Here is a 19337-nt window from a genome sequence, read left to right as displayed (position 1 = left end):
GCCTCCTGAATAGCTAGGACTACAGGCATGTGCCACCACACCTGGCTAATTTTTTTGTATCTTTAGTAGAGATGGGGTTTCACTGTGTTAGCCAGGATGGTCTCAGTCTCCTGATGTCGTGATCCGCCCACCTCAGCCTCCCAAAGTGCTGGGATTACAGGCATAAGCCACCGTGCCCAGCCAACAGGGTAGGTTTTTAAATGCCCTTTTTTTCTATTGTGAGTATATAATGCTTTTGTAATTTAAATATTAATACTTTAAACAAACTATGATTATCGAATTAGGTCCTGGTTTGAATACATATTTTTCTTTCTCATCCAATTTGGTGAAGTTTAACTAAGTCAGCTTTTATATTTTCATTACTATAAACATCCACCATGAAGCAGAGAGAACTCTCTTCTCCAGGTGATCACGGTCTATCTTGGGGTGGGGGTGGCCATGATACCACATTCACTTTGCGCATGCACACACGTGACCCATCAGGGAAACCCCCCAGAGAGGAGGGACTCCAGCCAGGTCTTGCAGGAATGCCCTACACGCTCGGAAGCCCCCTCACTGGGGTGTGGGTGGGTCTGAGGCCCTTTAGAGCTGAGTGTACCCAGTGAAGAGTCTCCAAAGAGTAGTGGAAAGTGAAAACATCTGGGAGGAATAAAAACCTAAGTTTACAAAAAGACTCAATGCCCACTCAGGTTAGCAAACCAGTCCTCTCTGTGCCATCTCCTACTGCTGGCTCCCTGGGGTCTGCAACTCTTCCCCCTGTGGATGTTGGTTATACTCCGACACCATAGATGGACAGAAGGGAAGATGTGCTTGACACCAGAATTCCATCCAGAGCCCACGGCCCTGAGCCACAGGTGAGAGGCCCTCTTGTAGCCACCCCTGTGGTCCCTACTGCATGGTTCCAGCATCAGCCAGTCCCTGTGGTGAGGATGAGGGAATGACACAGGACATCCACAAGTCGAAAGGCCCACTCTGAGCTACCTCCATGCCTTCAGCTACGTCAGCTGCCTGTGCCTCTGTGTCCTTATTATAAATAAAGAGAATTATACTGCCTTATAAATTCAGATCACAGATATTGTAGTATTTTATGAAAACTTCTATGTAAATTAAACATTCTTATTGTCTAAAAGGAAAATAAATAACTTAATCACTACAGAAATTCCAGGCAAGTGCAGCCTATTCCATTGTCCCTTCTCAGGCACTAGAGGAAGAGACAAGGACGGCAAGCAGCCTCTCTGGAGCACATAGCGGACCCAGTCACCCTACAGCAGCCTCTGATCCAGACCACAGCCTGGGCAAGCAGTGGTGCCTGGGCTCAGTGCTAGTAAGTGTTGGAACCAATCTGTGCTATTCCAAAGCCATGGTTACACAGAAGAAAATTATTCAAGAATGATTTCCCCAACTGTTCAAAATACCACAGTGGATATACAAAGTTCCTGTATTTAACCATCTGCAGTAAAACAAGGGCAAGAGAGAGAAGACCCAGTTCCCCCACTGCGGTCAGAGCCGGCGTCACTCGTGTGCAGGGACCTCTCTCCATGCTGGGACCGACACCCAGGGTATCAGAGCAGAGACCATGACCTCAGCCACTCACTGATTGCTCTAACTGGACACGTTCACCTACACTGAAATTCAGTTTCTAATTTTAGGATCAAATAAATTAGGTCCAGAAATGAATGGGGCTAAAACATGGGATTAAAAATTTTGTTTCCTTGTTTTTCATTAAAAACAAAACTATTCAGTTATACATACAACCCTCAAAGGGACATCTTCTGCTTTCTGCCCCTTGGTTTTGGGTGACGGTGCAATCGCCGAGGGTGGGCCCTGGGAGGACCTGGTCACAGGGGCGGCAGAGATGGGCTCACATGTCCTCTTGTCCTTTCCTGGGTTTGGCTGTGAAGATAACAGGGGCGGCGGGCAGGGCACAAACGGGAAGCAAAGTTCAGTTACACAACAACTTCACACCTCTCCTTAGTACAATGCTCTCTCTGTTTTGAAGCTTTTTTTTTTTTTTTTTAACAATTCTTATATTTTAGAAATAAAAAAGGATGAAATAGAACATCTGGATAAAATACCTTTTTCTTTTTCTGTTCATCCAGAATGTGTTCTGTCACTCTTTGGACAATTTCATCAATACTCAACCCTGAGAGTGAGTTCTTGTTTTTGCTTCGCACTTTTTTAATGAAACCAGCAAGCTCGGTGCTGAAAGGCAGTGAATGGTCAAGGACAACAGAAAGTTCTCTACATGCCCATATTAACCCAACAGCCCAACCCAAAGAAACAAAGACGAAGTACACAAAATGAATTTGAAAACCACTGATAATAACAGTCACTGTATCTAAAAAGCAGGTCTTTTTTTTGAGACAGTCTCACTCTGTCGCCCAGACTGGAGTGCAGTGGTGCCATCCTGCTCACTGAAACCTCCACCTCTCGGGTTCAAGCGATTTTGGTATTTTTTTTAGAAGAGATGGGGTTTCATCAAATTAGCCAGGCTGGTCCCGAACTCCTGACATCAGGTGATCCACCTGCCTCAGCCTGGCCTGAGCCACCAAACCTGCTGGCCAATCGTATTTTAACTGCCCCTGTGTTTACAAATTTCCATTTCCAAGCCTGTAATTGACACTGTCTCAGAAATAACAGAGCATATCCTGAAGGTCATTCCTGAGCACAGGTCCTTTGTTGCCAGCTGCACTTCAGAGACACTGCCTCGACCTCACCATCTCCCACAGCTGAGACAAGAGGCACCTCTGCCCCCCTCGCACCAACCTGCATAGCAGAAACCAGAGGTGGAGGCAGAAACACTCCTGAAAAGCCTGCCATCTCCCCAACCCTATTTACAGCTCCTGCTCACTCGGGTACGGGCAGCTTTTCCCCACTCACAAGGACGCCTTATTAACATGTTCACATGCCCCATTCACCATGGAATTCCATCCAGTCTTCAACCTCTTACTCTAACGAATCAGAGGTCTTGCCTGACAAGGTAGAGGTTGCTGCTGCCTTCTTTGCTATATGTAATTTTGTCTCCCCAAATGATGCACAATTATTGTTATGCAGTTCATTTATTGATTCCATAAAGCTAGTTTTAGATAGTATTATTGGTCTCATCAAAGTCTTAGCAAATCGTCATGGGTTCTGAAGAGATCCCATGACATTACCTAGTGGTCAGTGTTTTCAATTTACAAATGCACATTAAAAAATTTATTTGAGGCCAGGTGTGGTGGCTCATGCCTGTAACCCCAGCACTTTGGGAGGCCAAGATGGGTGAATCACTTGAGGTCAGGAGTTCGAGACTAGCCTGGCCTCCTATATGGTGAAATCCCATCTCTACTAAAAATACGAACATTAGCCAGGGTCGGTGGTGCATGCCTGTAATCCCAGTTTCTCAGGAAGCTGAGGCAGGAGAATTGCTTGAACCCGGGAGGCAAAGGTTGCAGGGAGGCAAGATGATGCCATTGCACTCTAGCCTAGGTGACAAAGACAGACTCTGTCTCAAAAAAAAAAAAAAAATTTATTTGAAAATACTTATTTCTGTATTTACAGAAAGAAAGAGCATCTGTCCTGAGCAAAACAATTATGCAACCCTTTTCATGTTAACACCTAATTGGTCATGATTTTATCTGATCAGGAAACCTCAGCTCAACTAAACATGGAACACAGTCACAGACATTTTCTGTTCATACCTGTTGTAACATGGGAATACCACTGACAGGTGCTCAATAATGCTATTGAATGGCTTCTTTGGAGACTGGCTTGACCGTGCAGCACGTCCTGGAGGAGCACGTTGCTTCTGATTAGCCACAGGGCTTTGCTGTGACAGAGGAGCCTGGCCAGCCCTTTCTGGCCCTGGCAGCTGAGTGGCATCAGGCTGACTGGGGGGCGGCCCTGGCAAGAGTGCAGGAGGAGCCTCCTCGGGGGACTCGCCGGCAGAGAACACACTGGGATCCCTGGGAACTGCTGCGTGGCTTCCAGTCACGTCGCTTGCAGAAGTCACAAGCCCTTGGTCATCGTGGCCTGAGGAGTCAGTGAGTGACTCGGCATGAGCCTGTGGGAACATAGCACAGGATGGATCACTTAGTGCTTCCCGTGAAGTAAGAGGAAGAAATGCCAAGGGCAAAGGCCAATGAATGAACACAGCAGTAATGCAGCCCAGAAGCTCCAGCACAGGAAACCTGAATACCATTTATTAAATATTTTTGTCTAAAAGAATTATTGATAATAACTTGTTAGGTATTAGAACAAGAGTAGGAGGGCTCAGACTTCTAAATAATTCTCTCTATAAGTCACTATTTTCTCTGCAAGATGAGAAAAACCACCTAAACTAGACCATTTCACCTGCCTACTGGCCCTCCTTCAGCCTGGCCACACTTCTCCCCTTCCGAGCTAAACCATGTAGCTCACAAGATTCAAAAATACCTCAAACAAGCAGTAAAATATGATGTGCCAGACCAATGAAGCCCTTTATGTCTCAGGCATGGCAGCTTTTATTCTGTATTTGAGGGGAAATCTCCTACATTTTAGATTTTGGTCTTATGTGCCAAATATCTAGGAATAAGAGTATAATCTGAGGTGGTGATAGGGTCCTGCTTGAATCACAGGCCCCTGGATTATGCATTCAAAGTTAGGAATACAGATACAACACACACACACACGCACACAGAGAGAGAGAGAGAAAAGAAAGGAGCCAGGCCCAGGTACAGGAGAATGACAGAAGTGTAGCAATGGTGTATTCATCTCAGTCCGTTCCTCATACAGATGTAGGAAGACTGATCTATTTTATATAAGAATGTTATAAAGCTTAAAAGGTTAACCAGTAGCACCAATAATGAAAACATTAAGTCAAGTATTAATCAATCTCATCCTCACTCCCAGAAAACAACAACAAATAACTACTTTGGCCAGTTAAGAAATAAATTATGTTAAAAAAAATGTGCTAGACTTACCATGTTACAGGCGGGAAATGAAAGCTCAGAAATCTGCACTTTAGAAAGTTCGCTGAGCCGAGAACCATTTCTAATTGCCTTAATTTGTTCTTCAAATTGAGACTGTGAGTAGAAAGGAGAGGATGGGAAGGCCACAACTGTCAATTAATACTCTGTTTCTTACTACATATTATAAACGAAACATGACTGTCTTTGTAAGGAAATTCAAAATAAGACCTCATTAGTCCGAATACTCCACAGCCTTTTCAGACATAACTCCTCTAATCTTACCAATCAAGGTAGAAGTCAAGATGGTAAATTAAGAAAATACCATTATGTCCATGAAAAGCTCATACTTTCAACAAAAAATAGATTATTGATAATAACAGATAAAAAAGAAATAGTTTCAATATGACACTAGCCTCCCGAGAATTAAAAATATCATAAAGATTTTGACAGAATTAAGACTTTTTTTACAACTTACCTTTGCTTTCTCAATTTCTTTTGTAACATTAGAAAGAAACAATTCCCACGAACATATATCAGACTCCATATCAGGATATGCTGCAGAATCACTGAAAAAGTATAAAATAAAACTGCTTTAGAAATTAAAAAAATTAAAAGCACTTACGTACAAATAAAAATCTAAACATGAGAGAAAGATACATTTAACATGATCGCATATACACAAAAAACCCAACAATTTGTAAAGAATTGCTTATCTTATAAACTTGCATCTAGAGACACTTTGGAAAATTTTAATATAACAAAAACTCTCAAACTGAAGGGCGGAGAGAAAATAATTCTCCGAATTTTAAGTTCTTTTCCCAAATTTTAAAGTTTGACCATTCTTCATTTGACATCTTTATGTTTAATATTAAAGCCAGACTCTGCATTCAAAGATTTTTTTAAAAGGTAGTCTGAAACATTCAAAAGATTCCAGTCAAACCCTAATCACTACCTTAATATAAAAATTATAAATTTATAATCTCAGCACCTCATGAATCTGGTCTATTGAAAGTGACAGATAAACTGACCATTCCTAATTGAGAGGATCAAAAGCACTACCAATCTGTGGGGACAGTAAACCCCTCATTATGCATCTTGAAGAAAAACCACAGCATTCTTTTTACCTCTTTTCTGTTTCTATACTTTAGTGGAAGAGGCAGAATTAGCATGACATCCTGAAGAAAGAATCTTTGTATACGGTTTATTGGAAGAGTTGATACTATTAGATGAAACGAGTCTGAGATACCTTTGCTTCCCAGAGGAGCTGCAAGGCAGCCTATGACGGGTGCTTAGTACAGGCGGTTGACCACCACTTGGTCTCAACCTCAGCTGTACTAGTCCTGTAATCTAAATCAGCATATTAGTTTACCCTTAATCAGAAAAGTTTTCTCATGAAAAAAACTAAATCTTGAAAATGAAGAACGGGCCGGGGGTGGTGGCTCACACCGTAATCCCAGCACTTTGGGAGGCCAAGATGGGTGGATCACAAGGTCAGGAGTGAGAGACCAGCCTGGCCAACATGGTGAAACCCGATCTCTACTAAAAAAAAAAAAAAAAAAAAAAATTAGCTGGGCATGGTGGAGCACACCTGTAATCCCAGCTACTCAGGAGGCCGAGGCAGGAGAATCCCTTGAACCTGGGAGGCAGAGGTTGCAGTGAGCTGCCAAGATGATGCCACTGCACTCCCACCTGTGCAACAAAGCAAGACTCCATCTCAAAAAAAAGAAACCGAATAAGAACCATACATTAAAACTGATTGTACATGATTGACACAATCTCTGGTTCATTGCTGAGGGTTTGAAATTTGAATCAAAAGGCAAGCACCAGGAACGATGAAAAACCTGGGATTAAAGACGCAAAACCTGTGTATAGAACATGGTAAGAGAACCCAATGAAAAGTTATCTCACATGCGAAAAACCCACACAGAGAGGTGCTAAGTACTGGGGCGAAGAAGATCCTCTAGGAATCCCAGGCAAGCCTTATCTTAAAAACAACCAAACACAGGTAGAGATCATATGGAGAGCTGAAAAAGTTTAGCATGAGCAAATATACTTTGTAGTAACATTCCTATATACTGTCATGCAGACTGTTAAATAGTAGCTATTATGGAAAGCAATTTGGCAAAAAATTTTAAAAGCCTTCAAAATGTGATCTTCATTCCAAAAATGTACTGCGTGGAAGTGACTAATAATGTGCATAAAGATTTAACAAAGAGGATGCTCACTGCAGGGCGGCTGATACTGACAAAAATTCACAGACGACCTCACTGTCCCAGCACAGCAGCGTCTGAAAAACCACGACATGTTTCTATGCTTGAATACTATCCAACCTTTCAAAATTATCAACATGAAAAGAAATCTCCAATGTACTATTTAGTAAAAATAAATCTGCAAATTTTCATTTTTTCAAACACTTCATGAAAATATTAAAAAATACTGTTATGTCTCCATTTAGAATTATGAATAATTTTTATATATTTTGTTTGTATGTCTTAACTTTTCTACAATTGAACATGTATCAATCATGTAACTATGAAAAATAAAGTGGCCCTAATACAAAATAATGTTTTTCTCAAATGGGCCTAGCTTCATCTTCTAAATGACGTGCTGGGAACACCCACAAAACCACATTACCGGCTAATCTGCTCCAGCTTCTTCAGATAGGCTTCTGCCTGTGACTCCATGATCTGCAGCTTATACACTTCACTCTCCTTCCAGTTTTCAAGAATGGATACCTGCCAGGTGGTAAGAGGACACATGAGTATATTATAAATGACAGTCTGAAACTATTTTAAAGGTTAAAACTTAAACATTCCAAACCACTTTCCAATTTCTCCTTAAATGAAACATGACAGAATCACCAGAACTTGATTATAGCACAGGTGAACATGAATTAGACTTTGAGATTTGAAAACAGAATAACAAAATGACATTACAAATGTATACCTTACATGATCCCTTTTGCAGATATGCATAACTACATGGCTTTCTGCTAAAGCCACCTATAAACAGAGAGCCAGCTTAACCACATGTGCACACCAGTATGTATTACCTATGGGCCTGCAGCAGAATAACCCTTAATAAGGGCAGCATCCTCTGCAACAGAAAAGCCTCAGAAAAGCTGTTCTCAGCAAGGGTATCAAAAGCCTTTGGGATATGCTTTTAAGATTTTAGACTCTCTGTGGCTTTGCTTTAGAATCCAACTGGCCATTTTTGTGAGAATCACTGCAGGAAATGTAGAATGGCCTCCTAGTCCAAGTGATCCGTTAAATAGCCTTTTAATCCAGGGGTCAGTGACCTTGACAGGACCCACCAGGCAAACCTGCTTGCCAAATGGTGGTAAACGTGAACTAAACAGGCTCAGGAATATAGATGCAGGTGTGGGACCCACAGAGAATTCACACTTCCGCTCTTTTTCCTTTCCTCTCCTTAGAAACAGGTGCATAGTCTATTAATGGAAAAGCCTAATGCTTGCAGACTGTATAAAGGAAGTCTCTTCTTATTTTACCAGAATAATCACAGACACATACGCCAATAAATATCATTTGTTTGTCAGCTAGAGAAACATAGGAGAATAATGTTTTAGGAACGAAATAAAATACAGCCAGATGTCATTACTTTGATTTTTGTCTTAGTAGTTTCTCAAACAGTGTACTGACATTGTTATATATTCTTCTAGGGGGCGGGAGGAGTGTATTAACACGTGGATTATTTTCAATTTCCTTTCCAAGTATTGGCAAATATGGTTGGCTACTTCATGGTACATCACTTGATTAAATATGATGAAAGTATTCAAAGTGTATAGTATAGGAAATGAATGAATTATAATGGTAAATAAGGAACGCAGGTTACAAGATTTGGTGTACACTATGAGTGCATTTAAGTAACACCATAAGCATACCGGTAAAACATCACAAGGCTATAGGCAAGGAAAAAGAGTGGTTGTTTTAGGGAGAATATATTATGGGTGACAGGATATCCTTCAGGCACACACTATTCAGTAATGTCTGTTATGCCTTGTATGTCACTAAAGAAACACAAAAACAAATGCCAAATGCCATGGCCATCACTAAGTGTCGTGGACTCACCTCTGCAGCCACAGCTCTCTGATGACTCTCTTCACAATCCTCTTTCCCTTTCTTTATACGCTCTTCTATTTTCATTTTCTCGTTTGTAAATGTGCTGCTACAAATATTGAAGAAAAAAAAAACCTTGAACAAAATTTCACAGTGAGATGACGAAGGCTTCGGGCTGGATGAGCTTTGAAACAGCACCACAAAAGTTTCAGCTACAACTTCCAGAGCAGTTTCTCACCGCATATTTTACTACACAAAACACAGACTTACATGACTCTTGGTCATTTACAAGTGATCAAAGGCAGGTGTGAACCGGAAATGCTCATTTGGTGGGCATGCTGAGAATCAGGTGAGGGCACTGTTCCAGTTCACCGTTTTTATGAGGTAGGTGGAGTACAATCTGGTGATGTTAATAATCTGTTCAGACCACGCACAGTGGCTCAGGCCTGTAATCCCAGTACTTTGGGAGGCTGAGGCAGGCAGATTGCTTGGGCCCAGGAGTTCAAGACCAGCCTAGGCAGCATGGCAAAACCCTATCTCTACAAAAAATACAATGGTGGTGTGTGTCTGTAGTTCCAACTGCTCAGGAGGCTGAGGCGAGAGAATTCCTTGAGCTGGGAGATGAAGGCTGGAGTGAGCCACGACTGTACTACTGTACTCCAGCGTGGGTGACAAGGCAAGACTCTGCCTCAAAAATAATAAATAATTTTAAAAAATAAACTCATAAACATTCCCCATCCTTTGAGCCAGAAATTCTGTTTTGACACATATTACAAGGAAAGGACCCAAAGGGAAAAAGCAATCTGTACAAAATTATTCAAAAAATGTGCATATGAAACAATATTCAGTGAGAAAAGCAGAATGCAACTGCTTATCACTGAATGTATTTGTTACTAATATGTGAAACATACTATTTCCATTAGCAATGGTTAAAAGGAACTTTATATAGATGCATATTAAAAATTTAATGAACCTATAATTACAAAGCAATAAGAGCAACGAACTACTAGCCTACGGTAGAGATGAATATTCCAAGTAACACAAAAAGTATTTAAAACATATTTTTAGTTTCAAGTTAATCCAAAAAAAAGTTACTGACAACAATAAATTCAATATTTTTATACTGACAATGGGAAATAAATGCAGAAACTTTATAAAATAAAAATACTTAAACATTTGAAGAAGATATAAATTAATTTTTAAAATGCAATAGAAGTAGAAATAAAGAAAATAGAAACATAATTATTTAAAAGAAATAGACAAGCAACAATATATTTCAAAGTTTACCGTGCTTGTACTCCTGGCATTAAAAGTATTAAAAGATATTAAAAAATAAATTTAAGCTTAATTTGCCTGATTTCAAGGGACTGATCCAGATGTAATTCATGTTCCTCATCCTTTCCATCAGTTTTCTGGGTATTCCTATAAAAGCATAATCAGCAAATGTTATTAATTTTGAAAATTCTTTTAACAGGACCCCCACAGGTAAATTCTACCCATACCCTTATAAACATTTCTTGAATTTTTACATTTTGTTTCATTTCTAGTATCTTCTAAATAGGAAAATCACTTGAGGTCATTTCTCTTTCGGGAAGTTGTCCTTCCAGATCACCTTTTTCTTCACTCTAAGTCATATGCTTACAGGTAAATCACCCTATCTCAGTCTAAGGTGTACACCTCAGGATGCTTTCACAGGAGACAGAGAACACAGGAATTGCGGCATCATCATGAGTGCAACCAGTGGTTCTTATTCAAAATGAGAAGATGTGGATTCTCATTCAAAATGAAAACAGCCTTCTACTCTCTAAAATGGAACTTAAAGTCAAAATGAGCACACACACACACACACACACACACAGGTGCACGCGTGCACGAGCACACACACACACACACTCTCATGATAATCCTTCAAAACAAGCATGTGAATCTGATTCTTGAGCCATGCCCTGCTCCAGGAGGGTTCTGCCTCTTCTTTCATGCTACCCTGATACCTTTGCAGTCATCTCTGCTTACTAAAACCATTTGTTTCTAATACAAGCCAGTTTAACCATTATTTTACTTCTTTTGTAAAAGACTTCCTCCCTCCTCTAAATAGACAAATACCAGGTGACGCTCTCATGGAAGCCCTGCTTTCTTTCATAGCCACTTGTGGTTTGTGTCACTGCACCAATCATGAGCACTACGTCCTAGTCATTTCTTAATGAATAAGTGTGATCGAGGGCACAGAAACATCCAAGAAATCATTCTTCACGTCCTTTGTGCATCTCTGAGAAAGAGATCCAAAAAGTTTTAAGATTTTACTTTAAAATCTAAATAGAAAAACTGAGCTTTAAAGCATTTATTTGCAAAGTGTAAAAAGCAGGCTAGGTGCAGAGGTTCGCGCCTGTAATCCCAGCACTTTGGGAGGCCGAGACAGGTGGATCACCGAGGTCAGGAGTTCGAGAACAGCCTCGCCAACATGGTGAAACACCATCTCTACTAAAAAAATATATGGGCTGGGCACGGTGGCTCATGCCTGTAATTCCAGCACTCTGGGAGGCCGAGGTGGGTGGATCACCTGAGGTCAAGAGTTCAAGACCAGCCTGGCCAACATGGAGAAACCCTATCTCTACTAAAAATACAAAAATTAGCCAGGCATGGTGGCACACATCTGTAATCCCAGCTACTCAGGAGGCTGAAGCAGGAGAATTACTCCAACCCAGGAGGCAGATGTTACAGTGAGCCAAGATCGTGCCACTGCACTCCAGCCTGGGCAACAGAGTGAGAATCCATATCAAACAAACAAAAAAATTAGTAGGGCATGGTGGGCACCTGTAATCCCAGCTACTCCCGAGGTTAAGGGAGGATAATTGTTTGAACCTAGGAGGTGAAGGTTGCAGTGAGCCAAGATCATGCCATTGCACTCCAGCCTGGGCAACAAGAGTGAAACTGCCTCAAAACAAAACAAAACAAAAAAAAACTTAGAAAGAAGCCTATGGCTTATCTTTAAATTGTGACAGGAAAGGTAAAGAATCTATTAATAAAGTGGAACAAAGTCAACAATCTTCAGCAGAAATTAACTTTTATGCTAATATAAAAAAAATTCTTCTTATTGTTAACGGTCTCTAGTCAGCCTGTCCAGTTTGACAGCATGTCTGAATTGAACATAAAAAGTATGATGAATATAAATAGTTCCACATTTTTTAGTAACAACGTGACTAAGACTGGACATGCCCACATATTAGAAGTAAAAAGCTTTACAGACATCATTGTTTCCTTAAGTGTGTTCCACTAAGGAAGCTACTTTGATCATCAGAATGACATGACACGGAGTAAAAGTTCTAAGGCAGTGTTTTCCTCCTCCTCACTGTCTGAGGACTGCCTAAAAACTGCCCAAATGTCATGCTAGCAAGACTCATAATAAAAGTCATCGGATCATACAGCATGCAGCATGGAAAAACACAAAAGCCCTTGGAAGGTGAGTGTGTAGCGTGGCCCTCAACGAACCCAGCCTCCCATTATTCATGCCCTAGAATCTGGGTTAAGAAGCCTATGACTTGTTTTAAGCAATAAAAGGTGGCAGAGATGATTCTGCGACAGTTCTGGGCCTGAACCTTCAGGAGTCCTAGCGGCTTCCACTTCTGCACCCTTAGAAGTCCTTAGCCAACAGCCAGATGTAAGAAGTCTGGCTATCATGCTAGAGATCACATGGAAAGACCACATAAATAAAAATCACAGAGAGGCTACACAGAGAGAAAGTGAGGCCGAGCCACCCCAGCATCCCAGCTGAGGCCAGCCCCAGTCATCATCCAGATAAATTCAGCCACATGAGGGCACCTAGCAAAACCAGCAGAAGAATGGCCCGGCTGAACTCAGCCCAGATTGGAGGACCATGAGCAAATACAATGGCTGCTAACCAAGACACTGACTTTTGGGTGTTTTCTTACACAGTGGTAGAAAACAAGCTGAGGAATTTGACATATCACTGTTTAGAGTAGAGGGAGGTTAGGGATGGATCACAAAAGATCTCAAAACATACTCTCAGCCCACCTGGCAATCATGCCCAGGATCTGTATATGTTACCAAATCCTTCACACTACAAGACCAAATTTTATTAATTTAATGATTCAGGATAAAATTATAAATATCATAATCATCACAGAATCTTACTTTTGAAAATAATCTTAGATTTTACACCAGCCTCCATGTTTTACCAATAAGAAAAAAGAGGGCCAGAGAAAGGGATGGTGTTCTGACTGGAAGGAAGTCAGTTCCCAGCTCCATGCTACTCTCACTTTTATTTAATTTATCCGAAAAAAATGTTAATTTAGAAAAAAATTTAGGTGAGGTAACTACTCAATGAATGCTTTTTAAATTGAGACAAAAACTGAAAACAGTACCTTTTCATTTTTACTTTACTTGATATCATTTAAATTAAGTATCAAAAATGTGAAAATAACCAAAAGCTACAACATTTTTTAAAAATAAAAATTACTGCCTTTCAATCATTACTTACATTTCACCGGCATTTGAAATCTTTTTCATTTTCTTCTTCAGTGATTTTAGTCTTTCTTGGATTTCTTTTTTTTCCTGTTGCCATTTTTTAATTTCTCTTTCCAAATCTTGAAGAAACCAATCTAATTCCGTCTTTGAGATCTAAAAGCATTTAGAAAGTACTTAAACAAATGGCAAGATATACTTTTTAACAAAAGAGACTGAAAGGCTTGATATGTGATAGTGTCACTGACTCAAGTTCAGTGGAACAGACTCCCAAGCTGGAACTCTGTGGCAGGCTATGCCCCCCAGCTAAGCCTGGGGACACCAAGTCACACTAGACAGCCACATCCTACCCACTATGTGCACCTGATTACAGCAATGTGCCCAGAGGTATCCACATTTCACTCTCTAGCATAAATGGTTCTCTAATCTACAGAGAGTCTGTACATGTTTTCGCTGGCAAGGCTAATACTTTTTGTTTGCTTTTTATAAATATAAATAATATAAATATAATCCTCTCGCTGGTCATTAAAGGCATTTGGGTTGAGTTACCTGCCAGAATTTCAGACAGTGTGACAAAGCAAAATCAAAACCTCTTTGGAGACAATGCTAGTTACCGTTCCCTGAACAGTACAGTATCTGGTACAGTACCCCGCTTGACATCCAGCCCTCTTTGTCAGATTCCTATGTGGTTGCTGCTTTTTGAAACTTCTGAATCTACAAATTCTCTAAAGCTTGGATGTCCTTTTTGAAGTATCATCCATTCAATGGTAGCGAGGGGTTTGGGTAGGGCACATGCTTATCAATACCAGTCACTTATAAGTAAAACATTCCCTATGTTATTATTTCTGATAACTAATTTAAATGTGAATCAAAGCAATATTTAAAGGAAACATAAATATTTTCTAGTTTAAAATCCCACTACTGTCAATGACGGCTTAGTAAAATCCTGACTTCACATTTGCTTTAAAAGGGAAGCTTTCCATTTTTCACTTCCTATCAGGTTCCCTAGAGCCTGAACTTCCTGCTTAGACTTAAAGCACACTCAGGTCACTGAGGAACACAGTTCAGCTATAGAAACTTGAGGTCTCCTCTGTCAGAAAGGACACTAAAGTCAACCTACATGGATGCCATAGGAAATAATGGCCCTCGGGCCAAAAGCCCTATCAATTTAAGAGGCCACTGCTCCCTCTTTGGCCTCAGACACCAAGGTTTTCAATGTTTCTGGAAGGCAGATTTGCTAGCCAGTCAAGGTTCTTAAAGATTTCTGAGTCCTACAGCAGGGATAAGGTTGACTTGGCACAGGAGAACTGTTCCTGGGTGGCAGAAACTGAACAACGCTCGGTAAACACTCCCTTTAGCGTGGGAGCCAGTCCTTGTATTTTCTTTGCTGCAACTTTGTGGACCCTCAATTTCCTGAGTCATTACTGGGGGACCACCGTGCCTACTGTACTTGAGAGTCCTGTGTTCTACCTGGTTCAGTTCTATTACCAGGGCCAAAGTGAAGATGCGTGCCTTGCTACTGGCAGCCAAGCCAATCCTGTTTCTCACCTATCCTTCCTCCTATTCTGAGCCAATGATCTCACCTGGGATCCAGCCCTTTGGCTAGGAGAATATGTGCAACCACAGGGTTATGCTGGGGCATGAGAACCTAGTTCCTAAGGGAGTAGTATCAAGAAGCACAAAGGATCATAAACACATGCGCACATACACACACACAGAGCTCAGCCAGTGAAAATACTACATGAGTTAATCTTCTGTTTGTACTAACCACTGCTGAATGCCGCAGCTGCCTCATAATCCCAAACAGGTCAGCTATCACAAGCTTGTTTCTGACTGCACAAAAGACAATGATCTGAATCTTTTTCTTTCAAACTTAACATAAAACGAATAGGCTATACACAACTGTATCCGCTATATGTACAGTTTATTGACATAACTATAAACACTTTCTGATGGTCTTTTTCTCAATTAGAAAAAAATTTGTTTTCTTACCTTTTTTATTAAACCTCAATGTTGTTCTGAAATAAACATTTGAGGTACCTTTGATAATATATACATAAAATTTTAAAAGACACAAAGAATGCTAAGCAGGTAAAGAAAATAGAATAAAAAGAGAGGAATGACAATACAAAACCATGAGTCAGAGTAATATAAAAACGAATGGCATGAGATCCTAACCATTCTATAGAAATAACATTAAAACCGTCTGGCAGACAAGGTCAAAGAGGAAACATAATGAGCTGTACGATTCAGTATCCACAACACAAAACCAACAAGTTGCACAAGAGAGGCCCTGGCAGCCCTGGCAGCGATGGCGGACAGAAGGGCCTCACGAAGAGGATTAATGCAGAAATGCCTCACAAGGCCAGCACAGAGCCTGGAACTTGAGTGAACATTCAAGAAACATTTGTCACATGAAAGAATGGATAATATCCCCAACTCCACATAGCAGTAAACAAAGCAGCAAATTTCACAGAATGTGAGCCTGATGTCCTCTGATGTAGGCTGATGGAGAATATAAAAACACAATTCATTAAATGCAGTTTTTCAGGGGGTGACGCTCACATTGTTTGATAAACATTTGCCAAGCTTTGAGTCTATATACTGAGCTAGTTGCTGTCAACCAATGATGACGATAGAAACCGGCCAGGTGTGGTGGCTCATGCCTGTAATCCCAGCACTTTGGGAGGCAGAGATGGGAGGATCACAAGGTCAAGAGATCGAGGCCATCCTGGCCAACATGGTGAAACCCATCTCTATTAAAAATACAAAAATTAACTGGGCGTGATGGCACGTGCCTGTAATCCCAGCTACTTGGGAGGCTGACGCAGGAGAATCACTTGAATCCAGAAGGCAGAGCTTGCAGTGAGCCGAGATGGCACCATTGCACTCCAGCTTGGTGACAGAGTGAGACTCTGTCTAGAAAAAAACCAAAAACCAAAAAACAGAACATCCTTCTGGGCATAGTGTTTGTAGTCTCAACTACTCAGGAGTCTGAGGCAGGAGGATCCCTTGAGCCCAGGAGTTCCACCTTGGTAATATAATGAGACCCCCATGTCAAAAAACAAGCAAAAAAACCCCCAAAAAACAGTCCCACTCTCAAGAAGATCACAGGTGGAGAAAATATGCCTAAAAGATAATTACTATACCATACCATTCTAAAATTAATTCAAAATGTATCACAGACCGAAATGGATAAGCTAAAACTATAAAACTCTTGGAAAATATGGAATATTGGCTGGGCGCAGTGGCTCACGACTGTAATCCCAGTACTTTGGGAAGCCGAGGCAGGTGGATCGCCTGAGGTCAGGAGTTTGAGCCCAGCCTGGCCAACATAGTGAAAACCCATCTCTACTAAAAATGCAAAAAATTAGCTGGGCATGGTGGTGGGTGCCTATAATCACAGCTACTCGGGAGGCTGATGCAGGAGAATCGCTTGAACCCAGGAGGTGGAGGCTGCAGTGAACTGAGATTGTGCCATTCCACTCTAGCCTGGGCAGTAAGAGCAAAACTCCATCTCAAAAAAATAAAAAAATAAAAAACAAATACAGAATGTTAACTCTCACTGCCCTTGAAACAGAGAGGAGTTTCTTAGCTGTGACACCAAAGGCACAAAAAGAATAAAAGAAACTGGACTTAAGGGTATTGAAAAGAAAACCTTTTGTGCTGCAAATGATACCATAAAATGGAGATGGGAGGATAGAAGTAATTATTTGCAAATCACATATTTGATAAGGAACTTGGATCCAGAATATATAAAAACTCTTTGTTTTTGTTTTGTTGAGACAGGGTCTTACTCTGTTGTCCAAAGTGCAGTGGCGAGATCATGGCTCACTGCAGCCTTGACCTTCTGGTCTCAAGTGATTTTCCCACGTCAGCCTCCGAGTAGCTGGGACTACAGGTATGTATCACCATACCTAACTAATTGTTTATTTATTTTTTTTTTGTAGAGAGTGAGGGTCTCATCACATTGCCCTGCCTGGTCTTGAACTTCTGGGCTCAAGCAGTCCTCCCACTTCAGCCTCCCAAAGTGCTGGGATTACAGGTGAGAGCCCTGTTTTGTTTCGTTTCTTTTTTTTTTCTTTTGAGACAGCGTCTCACTCTACTGTTGCCCAGGCTGTAGTGCAATGGCATGATCCTGGCTCACGGTAGCCTCAAAACTCCTGGGCTCAAGTGATTCTCTCAGCTCAGCCTCCCAAGTAGCTGGGACTGCAGCGGGGCACCCCTATGCCTGGTTAATTTTTTAACTTTTTGTAGAGATAGGATCTTGCCAAGTTGCCCGGGCTGGTCTCAAACTCCTGGGCTCAAGCAACCTTCCTGCCTTCGTGTCTCAAAGTGGTAATTTTATAGGTGTGGGCCACGACACCTGGCCCAAAAACTCTTGTAAGTAAATAACAGAAAGACAAACTCAATTCATAAATGAATAAAGGATCTGAATAGACATTTCTTCAAAGAAGATATACAAATGGCTAATAAGCACATGAAAAGATGCTCAATATCATTAGCCTTATAGGGAAATAAAAATCAAAACCACAATGAGATACCACTCCAAACCCATTAGGATGCCTAAACAAAAAGACAAATGATGATAAGTGTGAAATGGAGAAACTGGAACCTTCATATACTGCTGGCAGGATGGTTTTGGAACAGCCTCGCAGTTCCTCAAATGGTTAAATATGGCATTGCCACATGATCAGCAATTTCACTCCTACAGATATATCCAAAAGAAATGAAAACATATGTCCACAGAAAAAACTGTCCATGAATGTTCATAGCAGCATTATTCAGAATAGTGAAAAAGTGGAAAGAACTCAAATGTCAATCAACTGGTGAATGAATAAAATGTGATATAGTCATACAACAGAATATTATTCCACAGTAAAAAGGAATGACATACTGATACATATTAACATAGATGGATATACATGGATGAACCTTGAAAACATGTAAGTGAAAGAAGACACTTATAAAAGACTACATGTAACATGATCCATTTATACAAAATGCCCAGAATAGACAAATCCAGAGAGTACATCAGTGGTTGCCAAGGGCTGGGAGACAGAAGAGAATGGGTAGTGACCAGTGCATTTTAGATTTCTTTTTAGGTTGGTGAAAATGGTTGAAACTTAGACTGTGCTATGCACAGCCCTGTGCATATACCAGAACCATTAAAATATCTATTTTAAATGGGTAAACTTTATGCTACGGTTAATTATATCTCAGTAAAGACGTTACAAAATGATAATTTCTGTATCACATAGTCATTATTGCCACCACTGCATGAACAAAGGCCTGTAAGCAAGCCTGAGGTTGCCATAAGCAACTGCTTCCTCAGGAAAGTGATGCCAAAGGATAAGCAGGAGGGTGCCAGGCTCGGGGAGAAGGAAAACCACTCTAGGCAGAAGGGACGGTACTGGGAAAAGGTTTGGAAGTGAGAAATTGAATGACAAACATTATCCATTAAATTAGAGAACAATGCAGAGAACTGGCAAGGGAGAAGGCAGAAGATGAAGCAGGCACCAATCACAGAAGGCTCTTGGCAATTACTGAGTGTTAGTAAATTACTGGTGCTGACCTACTATAGTGGAGGGATAGCATTCATAGTTCCATCCTTCACACTCTGTAGCCACTCCGTTTGTCATGTGACCTTGCAGTTCCCATCACTAATGAGGCAAAGTCTATTTCCTCCAGCCCTGACCCTGACTGGCTACATGACTACTTTTGTCGGTGGGGACTGAGCAGACCTGAAGTCAGCAGAGTCTTGAAAGGCGCTCATGTGAACACCTTGGCTTGCCCTTGCACCTTTCTACTGCCTTGAGAATAGGATTTTCAAGGTGGAAGATGCAAGACACGT

The 19337-nt window shown here is 41.0% G+C and overlaps 1 protein-coding gene across 5 annotated transcripts in view; it reads right to left on the bottom strand.

The window, feature by feature from the left end:
• TTC3 (tetratricopeptide repeat domain 3) overlaps positions 1-19337 on the bottom strand; it is a 123254-nt gene that overhangs the window by 4649 nt on the left and 99268 nt on the right. For 4 of the 5 annotated variants that reach the window (XM_078358639.1, XM_054248974.2, XM_008986663.5 and 1 more), the window contains 9 exons: positions 13500-13639; positions 10358-10426; positions 9017-9113; positions 7563-7663; positions 5404-5494; positions 4941-5042; positions 3681-4042; positions 2076-2202; positions 1753-1893 (listed from right to left, as the gene is read on the bottom strand). In XM_078358639.1, the coding sequence (XP_078214765.1) occupies positions 1753-1893; positions 2076-2202; positions 3681-4042; positions 4941-5042; positions 5404-5494; positions 7563-7663; positions 9017-9113; positions 10358-10426; positions 13500-13639 (1230 nt within the window). The remainder of the gene's footprint in view (positions 1-1752; positions 1894-2075; positions 2203-3680; positions 4043-4940; positions 5043-5403; positions 5495-7562; positions 7664-9016; positions 9114-10357; positions 10427-13499; positions 13640-19337) is intronic. The other variant, XM_078358640.1, reaches the window with a different exon arrangement.

Source organism: Callithrix jacchus, chromosome 21 (genome assembly GCF_049354715.1).
Source record: "Callithrix jacchus isolate 240 chromosome 21, calJac240_pri, whole genome shotgun sequence".
NCBI classification, from domain to species: Eukaryota; Metazoa; Chordata; class Mammalia; order Primates; family Cebidae; genus Callithrix; species Callithrix jacchus.
This window is presented reverse-complemented; position numbering and strand designations above follow the sequence as displayed.